A 10,526-nucleotide genomic window follows, 5' to 3' on the forward strand; every position below is an offset into this window, starting at 1 on the left:
TCGTAGTGTATCGTAACATTTCGTAGTATTTTGTAGTATTTTGTAAGGTTACAGAAAAATTGTTGTATTCTGTAAATTAAGACTAACTTTAAACTTTGAATCCTAATCTTTATTGGTATTATCGTATTATTTTGTAGTTTTCATAGTACTTCATAGTGTTTCATAGCATTTCACCGTACCAAGTTCTGAATACGACAATAGACATAAAACGTTAGTAGACATTTCAGTGATCGACAACTCTGGTTCGGAATACGGACAATCGATACCAGTCGATGTGATCAATATATTTTTCTAGGGACTCCGTAAAAATTTCATCCAATTCGGACCTCGTTTCACCGTCCGTACTTTAGGTCAAAGGAAAAATAGGCGTTTTTCACATATTCAAACCCCTTTGACCATGGCTTTGCCAAAATGGGTTTCCACAATTCGATTGTGCTCGATCGGTGATGTAAATTAGGTGGTTTGATATATGTAAAGCGCTTTCAAGGTTCGCTTCCAGGACATGGGTCATCTCTTAAGGCATATTAGGTGCGGTTTCGGTTTACATGAAATTCCAATAGTCATATGGGGTCCGAATTGAATGAAATTTCAACATGGTACCTAAATATATATACTGATGACATCGGCTCTTGTCGATTGAATGTGAGAAGTTTGAGTCATATAGTCGCTTTATAATGCGATGGTTTTCTTTTAAACCTAATAAAAAAGTTATGATATCTTAGTAGACATTTGGATGATCGACAACTCTAGTTAGGAATACGGACGATCGACACCAGCTGATGTGATTAGTATAATTATCTAGGGACCCCGTAAAAAATTCATCTAATTCGGACCTTGTTTGACTGTTTGTAATTCTGATTAACGGAAAAATATGTGTTTTTCACATATTTAACCCTTTTGACCGTGGCTTTGCCAAATAGGTTTCCGCGATTTGATCGTGCTGGATCGGTGGCGTAAATTAGGTGGTTTGATATATGCACAAAGCTTTCAAGGTTCGCTTCCAGGACATGGTACCTCTCTTAGGACATATTAGGGGCTTTTTTGTTTACATGATATGTATACTGATGATATAAGCTAGTGTCGATCGACCATATTTCGAACTAGAGTTGTCGATCACTAAAATGTCCATTAATGTATCATAACCTTTATATTAGATTTAAAACAAACTTGTCGCATTATGAAGTGACTATATGAAAAAAACTTTTCGAGATTATTTTGTAGTATTTTGTAGTCTTTAGCTATATTTTGTGAACTTTCCTAATGTTTCGCAGCCTTCATTGAACTAATTTTATGCATATATGTTTCTAAATCTTTCAGACATTAAATATAACTATATAAGTTATAATGTTTGTAATATTTTGTAGACTTCTGTAGCGTTATGCGACATTTGTAGTATTTTGTAAACAAAAATCCACGAAATATAACGAAGCACTACAAAACATTTTGAAACTTTAGTTGTAGGAACTGCACATATTAAATATCAAGGTAAAATGGACTAAATCCACGGGCTGTTATAATGAGGTTATGGGAGTCTGATAGTTGAAGCTGCAGTGGCGAAATTTGGCCCATGAGAGAAGTTTGTCCCAAGAGAATCCAAATATGCCCTTGGATAAGGTTGACCAAGACTCTTTGCTGAACCACAATACAAACTACTTCAGATAACCAAACAATGCATAATACAATCTCTCTAATAAACTGAAATGATGAAACACAAACTTTATTCAATAATAGAGTCACAGGGAGAAGAGTAAACATATGGAAACTGGAACGTCTATTCAATATTTAATCGCATTATTCACACCATCATGAATCTCCAATCTCATACGTACCAATGCATAAAATGACCACTTCTGTTTGTCCTTTTACTGATATTGTAAACACTACCACTCTAATTTCATTCATCATGGCTGCATAAAACAATTGAAATTAAGTATTACTAATTGGCAGGGTATATGGTGTAAATCTTTACAAGCAGACCAATGGCATACCTTGGCTATCAACATGAGGAAAATATTTAAACCGGCACTGGAGAATCACCTCCTTTATTTCTCCCTATATACGCTTAACAGCTTCAATTGCAAGTTCTGTCAGAGTTGGTCCCATAATGTCGCCAGAATTTCCGTAAGACCAGAATAAGAAAATATCTGTGTCAGCGAAGAATCTCTGCATTGCAACTGGATGTCCAACTGTTGCAGGATTGCTTATGTATTCACTAAAGTAATAGAAACCTATAGGCATATGTTGCAGCCCTTTAACCTTCAAAACAGTTGTGTAGTAATCAATGGTCTGTACTTTACTGAACAACTCCTTTTCTCCATCACTCATATCCATCACTTCAATCTTATGTTCTGCTATTAGGGATTTGTAGTTAGAAATCTCACTAAAGCCAAGTAATCACGAAATTTGTAATAGAAGAAACCATAGGGATTGAGTAACGAACAAACCTGTTGAATGTGAAGGTGATATGTAAGTCCTTCCATAGTTCAAAGGAAATGAACTAGAGATAATGATCTTATCAAACACCATATTTTGGACTTCACCATCACTTTTTTTCACATCGACACTAACATAATCAGAATAACGTCCGACTGCCAACACTTGGGTATTGCAGCGAACCGTTGGAAGTGATTTACTGATCTTCTTCCAAAGACTTGTATATCCACACTTGGGTATTGCAGCGTTCCGGTCCGGCAGTAAAGCCAATAAGCCATGGTCCTTGCAGCAACTCGATTTTCAAATCCCGTCAAATCCTCCACCTCCATCTCCTTTGACGGCCTCACCACCACCGGTCCCGACCTAAACGACGACGCATCAAAACAATACATCAACGAATTCCCCGCCTCGAATTCGCAGTGGAGTTGCTCTCCATCGAGGAGACGGTGAATCTGATATTGAGGAGCTCAAATAACATCCAACCAAGCAATTGAACAAGCCCAATTCAAATTTCTCTCTTCTTTTATCTTCAATTTCACATAATAGAAAATCTTAAATCGACCTCAAAAATACCTTGATTGCTGAAATTGAGCGGCGCAGCACAAAGACCCAGACATATACACAAGATCAAGATTGAGCAAGGCTCAACAAGGCTCTCAGGAGGATGTCGAACTTTTGGGTGAAGTGACTGAAGTTGGATTCGAAAGAAATGAAGACTGGTGGTGAGTTGCTCGATGATGGAGAGGGGTGGGTTGCAGATCCTCTGCATTGTACTAACAAATTAAGCTAACAGTTTCGGTTTTTGTTTGACTTCTTTTATGAAGCACAATCGTAGATGACATCAAATGGTTGAGATATTGCCACATCACGATGACGTCATCATTTTCAAACATGGTGTATGAAAAACCACAGCAGAATTGCCGCTTCTACCTTGGATTTTCTAATATTCAATACATTTTCCCAAATATCATCCGTGGCGTATATATTTGATAATAGTACGTAATAATCTGCAGCATCGGGCTCTAACTCCAAAAGTCTCTTTGCTACAACACCAAGCTGGTGAATCCGACAGGCACCAAGCAAGGCTCCCCAAACATGGGGTTCAGTTGGGTTTGGCATTTGCTCAACAATCTCCATGGCCTCGTCTAACTCTCCTTTGCGGCCAAGAAGATCAACCAATATTCTGTAATGCTCGCGTCTAGGCTTTAGTTGGTATTGATGCAACATCATATGGAATATCCCCAAACCTTCTTCCACCAAACCTGAATGGCTACACGCAGATAAAATAGAGGTAAACGTTACATCATTAGGTGTAACAACTGATTATCTAACCATATGATCGAACACATTCAAAGCTTTTCTTCCTTGTCCATGGACTCCATAACCTGCAATCATTGCAATCCAGATAGCAACATCGATCCTTGTACACCATCCCTTCAAATAACTTGACCACACTGTCTATGCTACCACATTTTGAGTACAACTCAATGAGTGAAGCTCCAACGAAGACGTTATCCTTGAAACCAGTTTGAATCACATAAGCATGGAGGCAAAGATCTTGTTGAAGATTCCCTATTTCTGAACACGCTGCAAGAATCTTAACTATAGCGACAACATCAGGTTGAGTTTCATCTAATAACATGTCGCGAAAGATCCCCATCGATTTGTATGCCATTCCATTTTCAGCATACCCACTTAGCATAGCTATCCAAGAAACCACATCCTTCTTCGGCATTCCTCTGAAGATATCAGCTGCTTCTTGAGGTGCAGAGCACTTCATGTACATGTCTATCAGGGCTGTAACTAATGTGACTTCTAACTCACAACCTTTCCTGATAGCAAGTTCGTGGATCTTCTTACCCTCGTCTAACTTACAAATGACTGCACATGCTTGTAGTGCATTGGTCACAGTTACTGAAATAGGTTCAACTCCCTAATCAGTCATTTCCTTGAAAACGTTCAACTTGAAGCGTTCATCCCCATTATGAGTGTAACAAGCAATCATGGAGCTCCAAGAAATAACATCTTTCTTTGGCATCTTCCTAAACAATCTAGTAGCAATTCTAACACAACCAGTCTTTGCATATAGATTCAGCAAAGAATTCACCAAACATAAATCGGATCCAACCCATGTCTTATCGCAACACCATGAACACAACTTCCAAGTCTTAAACTCGCAAGCTGAGCACAAGCAGAAGCAACACTTACAAGCGTAACTCCCTCAGGCTTAACCCCACCAACCTTCACCATCCGTGATAATAACTCCAACGCTTGTGCAGCATTACCATTCTGCTCATACCCAATAACCACATTAGTCCACAGAAACACATCCCGCTTTGAAAACTCCTCAAACACATTCAAAGCCTTTCCCATCTTCCCACACTTGGAATAAAACTCAATCAGCGCCGAACCCACAAACACATCCAACGCAATCGTCTCCTTCCTCTTCACAAACCCGTGCACCACTCTCCCATAACCAAGTGCCTGCAATCCGGCACAAGCCTTGAGAGCAATAGATATAGTGAAGCTATCCGGCTTCCAACAATCCGATACCATGTTGTGAAACAAAGACAACGTCTCTTCCCATTGCTTCTTTCTACAATAGCTCCTCAGTGTAGCGTTCCAGAGATGGACGCTTCTCTGAGGCGTTTCGTCGAACACAATTCGGGCGAGCTTTGTGGCGAAGAAGGCGTCGTTAGAGAGCTCAGATTTGAGGGTCTGGGAGTGGAGTTGTGTTAAGGGTTTCCTACTGTTGCATGCTTGAAACAGATCAACCAGAGCTTCCCACCTTTTCATAACCTTAGGCTAACTTGCAATTCACGTTTGGGTTTCAATTATTGACGAAAACATCAATCTTTTTGCTAGTTTGATTTGCGAAAACAATAGTTGTGTACATCAGTGTCTTTGAACTCAAATGGCTTAGGCAAATTAAAGTCGGATCAAAATTTGATGCATTAAAATTTTCTTCAGCAAAATTAATGCATTACATAAAGCATCAATTACAATTTAAGATCACAATTTGATGTTCTTGACCAAGATTTAAGCATCACATAAACCATATCACCTTAGACAAGGGTACAAGGTGACACTGATATACGGGGACAATTGAGCTGATGTTCTTCCCCAATGCTCTCCATCAATTATCAGCGAATTAGGCTGCCTGCAGATAGACCATTTGTTCCACGAAAGGTCCCAATCTTTTGGGCAGTTGTGTGACTGTGCCGCATTGCTATCTTTGCAAACATGATAAGTTCAGCATACATGGTGACATCTCAGCGGCGCTTATACAAGCAAGGTTTCAACTCAGGCCAATCAATATCCTTGTTCTTTGAATTTTGCTCCACCTAGAGAACCAAAATGAAAAGATCTTAAAAATTATTTAACCTTGCAGGAAAATTCAGAAATATCTATTTGTATCATTGACTTATTGAAAGACAATATTCAATCTACTGAAAGCTAACCTTTTTCTTGAAGTAAAACAGTATAAACATCTTATTTGAGTAATCCTGCAATAATACACTTCAGTAAGCTAACTCAGCATGCTAAAACTTGACCAACAACCCACCCGAGGAAATGAGAGGAATGTAATCTACCTTAGCCACGGAGGTAAATCCTAAATCACACACTGCTTTTGTAAACTTCTTCGGGTCTGCTCCTCCAGTATTTGAATCAAATCTGCTTTTGACTTCTGCTATCAAAAGCCAACCACTGAAAAACAATCCATCAGTTGGACTTGAAGGTCATTCGGTCAAGATAATCAAAAGTTTATGAGAATATCGTGAACAGACCGTGGCCTAAGAATTCTGTGTGCTTCATTAAGATAACTTGGGAAATTAGTCCCCATCAATGACAAGCAGAATACAGCAACATCTACGGATGAAGATCCAAGAGGGGTCTGCAAGAACAAATTATAATTTATTACGTTCTCTGTATCCCCTTTCTCGACAGTATTGAACAACTCAGTAGATTTGTTTTTGACAGGATGAAACGTCTCAGTTGACAGAAATGAAAGAAGTTCCTCATTTCTGATGCATTACCCAATTGTCAACAGTTTGGGGAATACTAAACTTAATGCATAAATGATTTAAGAGATATTTAAACAGCATGTACATGAGATATAAGTCATATAACACATAGGCTAAAACATATTTTCACTTTATAGAAGCTGAGTCATTCCAAAAAATGAAAGGGGATGCATAAATCTTTTATAAACTATTGCAGGACAAGAAACTAATTAATCAATTGAGTGGAAGCAACATACATTTGACATATCACAAGATATTACTGAAGGATCATTTGAGATGAGATCAAATGAGAAGACTTTGTTCTTCACACCTTTAGCAAGACGTGCATCCCCTGGAATACAAATGAAGAAACTGCATAAGCATCCAATTTCACACCAGTGTATGACAGATGCGATAAAAAATAAATAATAATATGTCATTAAAACAGTGAGGAATGATAATTGGAGTAAATCAAATCTTACCGCATCCAAAATCAGCCACGACTAGAGACAAACTGTGATCTTTTAGCCATTTTATGATTATATTCACAGGAAGCTCAGGCCAATGTGACATTTGCTCCTGATATCCTGCATGGTACTGCCAAAGCAAGTGAATAAAATCCATTAATTCTTACAGTAAGCTTTGATATCAATGCATAGTGGATGAATATTGAAACTAAAGGACAAACTAGAAATCTTACTGCATCAAACAACGTTGGGTCGTCATTGAAATACTCAAGCGCTTCTTCCCCACTGAAAAAGAAGAATAGATCGTCATGTTCTTTTCAAATTCGCATACCAGTCATTCATTCATCTAATACATGTAACAGTGAGACACATCAAAACCTATCTATATCGTCAATGTAATTACTTCAATTGGCATTTACAACTCAAAAGAGCACAAATTTGACTGCACCCTTTTTATTTCAGACACCAAACTGCTCAAAACCAATGTGAATGACTTCAAAGCTTAGAAATTTAGCCTAAAACTGAGCAAAAAGAAACTAAATGGGTTCAGTTTACAAGATTCAAACTTCCAAGTCATAACTCAAAAGCGTTTTGAGTATAAGTAGAAACTTACGTGCAAGTGTAGAGCTTCTCATTGAGCATTCTGAAATGCCCTCCTGACAGCTTAGCTTTCATCTGCATCCAAACCCCACCATTCCCAAATCCTCAAACTCAATTCAAACACGAGACAAGTACAAACCAACAAAACGACGGCGTTCAGAGATAAACAATAACCTTATCGAGGAAACTGGAGGACTTGGAGACCAGCCCTTCAGATTTTCTGCGCTTGGAAGCTTTTGGGTTTTGTTCTTCTTCGATTATATTGACTCTTTCTGCTTTGGAGTTTCCATTTGATGCTGTGTGACGCCTCTTCGCCCCATTTAGCTTTTTGCTCGACTCCATTGCTCTGTTGCGGTCGTCTTCTTCTTCTTAGGAGCTTAGGAAGTCTCAGACCTAGAGATCAGTTCGCAAATAGAATTTAAAGGGTTTAAGTAGTTGGGCTTTGTTTCAGCCCCATTTCAATTTATTTTTTTCTGGAATAAAACCCCATTTCGAATTTAAAGCGGCACTGATTATTAGTTTATTACTAGTAAGTGTTTAGCAGAAAATCAGCCCAATTTGGGCTGAAAAATCCAATTCTAAGTGCATGTTTGTTTGCACGTTAAATACATGTTTGGCACAACTTTCAAGGGAGTGAATGGTACAGCAGTAAATTGGAAATACCAAGTGGTGTGACATATATTTGGTGCGAGGGAGTACAAAGTCAAATGGTATTAACTAGGACCTTGTTTTTGCCCCAACCTTAAGGAATAAAAACAAACAATTACCACTTTTGATGTCCCTCGATTCTGCGAGTTTAGAAACTAAGAAGGCTAGTTTTATTTTGGGTACTCACTTTGGAGTTCTCCATTTAACACCAACACCCTTCTCTTTAGCTAGCCTCACTAAATATTGTCCAAAGTTCAAACTAGTGTTGAATAAGCTTATTCAAGTGAGAGTAGGCCAAGTGGTAATAATACAGTGACTCGCAATAATAATGGGTAGCAAAGGTGCACGTGTTTAATATTAACATGTATAAACTAAAATGAGCCTAAGTAAGCCACATTTCTAAATTCACTTTCTTATGTGGTGTTAAATTGAGTACGAGAAATTCCCTTAGACATTGGCGGATCCACGTACAACCAAGCCTAGGCACTTGCCTAGACTGAGTTTCTTACTTGCTTGGAGAGTAGAGGTTTCCTATGAATAAGCCATTGAAAAAATGGCAAATCTTTGGTCAAATTTTGGGCAAAAGAAGATGCTCAATTTTTTTTCTTTCCTTTCTTTAAATCTAAAAAGGTATTGTTTTAGCATCTCTTTATTAGTTAATCAAATCTCAAAACTGTCATTCATCTCTTTAAAGGAAACTAAATAAATGAAAATAAAAAAGGAAAACACAATACAACAATTAAACCACATTGCTGATCAATACTACAATTAAACCTGGTTATAACTGTAAGCTCATAACCTAATCAACATAGAACATCTCTCTAGTACTTCTCCAAAACCGAAAAAGGTTAGACCCTAAGTCGAAAGAGTTCTCTCAAAATATGAAATCGAGTCATTAATAACTATCGTATCGTCAATAAGTGACAGATTGTCTCTTTATTATTGAGTTGCATTTTCAATTATTGCATTATGTTCGTATTAAAATTTGAGTTGTGCTCTTAACACACTATTATTCTATCACTATAATTTAATTGAATCTACAAATTCACCCATTAAATTAGTTTTATTACCCTTTATGATTAACTCGTATCATAAATGGGACGTATGACTAGCAATTTAGTGTCTGTTAGCACAACCCTAAATTTTATTTTTTTGCCTTGGCTGATATGTATTTCTCAATCCGCCACTGCCCTTAGATAGCAAAGTCACCAACTTGAACACTCATTTTCCTTCTTAATTCGCCCAACACTGCATCGTTCCATCTCATATTCAACAACATGCAAATTCATCTATACCTACATCTCACTCTTCACTTCTTGATTCAATAGTTCTCTTTCATGATAGATACATAGATGATTTATTTCTTCAATGAAAATTCAATCAACTTTACCTCTTTTTGATTGGTAATTCCATCATAATCATAATCGACTAAAACGAGCATTGAATAGTTATGAAATCAATACATAGAACTCAATCCTTCTCCTCCCAATTCTAGCCTTGAATTGAAAAACAAACACCTCCTCATCCTCTTGGCTTACCGAATCCTCTCCTTCAAGCTCCATAATGTGGAGATCACCGCCCGCAAATGATGGGGTCACCAACCTCTCTTTCGCTCAAGATTATATCCAGCCACATAAATAGGGATATGATCGAATCACATATCGTCTTACCATCATCAACAACTCACAAAGAACTCCTCTATAGCCGATGTTGCCGCCACGTCCCCAATCCCCATAGTGTACGTAGGAAAGCTCGAACAGTTGAGCAGCTACGAAACCCTAACAAAGCAACGCGCAAAATTGACAATGGACTAAAAACCACAAACCGTAACCACTCTATATAAGAAATTAATCTGCAAACCATAACCACGGTCTCTGAATACAAAAACAACATTCCCCATTCCAAACTGGGATGTGAGCATGATATAGTTTTGGGGACGGGGGAGTGAAATCTTTCTTTTATATGTTAAAAATTGATGTTAAGTAAGGGTCTATTTGCACCTCTAAATTTATTAGGGAAAATTACTTATTGGTATTAGAACATATTTAAATTAACTAAAAACTCACTTTTCATGTTTATTATATAAATTAAGACATAAGTTTAAGCCCAAAGAATAAGTAGAACAAAACTGATTAATTAATTAATTTAAAAATATCCAAAATAACTTTATTTTCGTGAAAATTACCAAATGTCACTCTTAGATCTAACAAATTTCTCTCTCCTCATTTTTTTTTCCGGCAAATTTAAGTTTTTCAGCCAAACCACATGTAATTTGGAGGTAAGCCAATATATAAAGTTGTTTCTTATGTCATGAGCTTTCATATATAATTGCATATGTTTTGAGAAATTTTGAAATTTTGAATTTTACTCACCA

At 37.4% G+C, this 10,526-nt stretch overlaps 2 protein-coding genes across 2 annotated transcripts; both read right to left on the minus strand.

The window, feature by feature from the left end:
- Positions 1-1,325: 1,325 nt before the first annotated feature.
- Positions 1,326-5,229, minus strand: LOC126794564 (putative pentatricopeptide repeat-containing protein At3g01580). The gene is given in 5 exon segments (XM_050521312.1): positions 1,326-1,907; positions 1,989-2,266; positions 3,371-3,849; positions 3,851-4,554; positions 4,557-5,229. Coding segments are annotated over 4 exon segments (2,070 nt in total). The 3' UTR covers positions 1,326-1,907; positions 1,989-2,052.
- A 140-nt stretch (positions 5,230-5,369) lies between these two features.
- Positions 5,370-7,917, minus strand: LOC126794836 (ribosomal RNA-processing protein 8). Its single transcript, XM_050521620.1, has 9 exons — positions 7,679-7,917; positions 7,518-7,579; positions 7,138-7,189; positions 6,920-7,034; positions 6,695-6,789; positions 6,222-6,328; positions 6,027-6,141; positions 5,895-5,939; positions 5,370-5,777 (listed from the first exon to the last, which is right to left on the minus strand). Exons 1-9 carry the CDS (start codon positions 7,844-7,846, stop codon positions 5,706-5,708), a joined length of 831 nt encoding a protein of 276 aa, XP_050377577.1. The 5' UTR covers positions 7,847-7,917; the 3' UTR covers positions 5,370-5,705.
- Positions 7,918-10,526: the final 2,609 nt, after the last annotated feature.

The sequence above is a fragment of the Argentina anserina genome, chromosome 5, assembly GCF_933775445.1.
Source record: "Argentina anserina chromosome 5, drPotAnse1.1, whole genome shotgun sequence".
Classification (NCBI taxonomy): domain Eukaryota; kingdom Viridiplantae; phylum Streptophyta; class Magnoliopsida; order Rosales; family Rosaceae; genus Argentina; species Argentina anserina.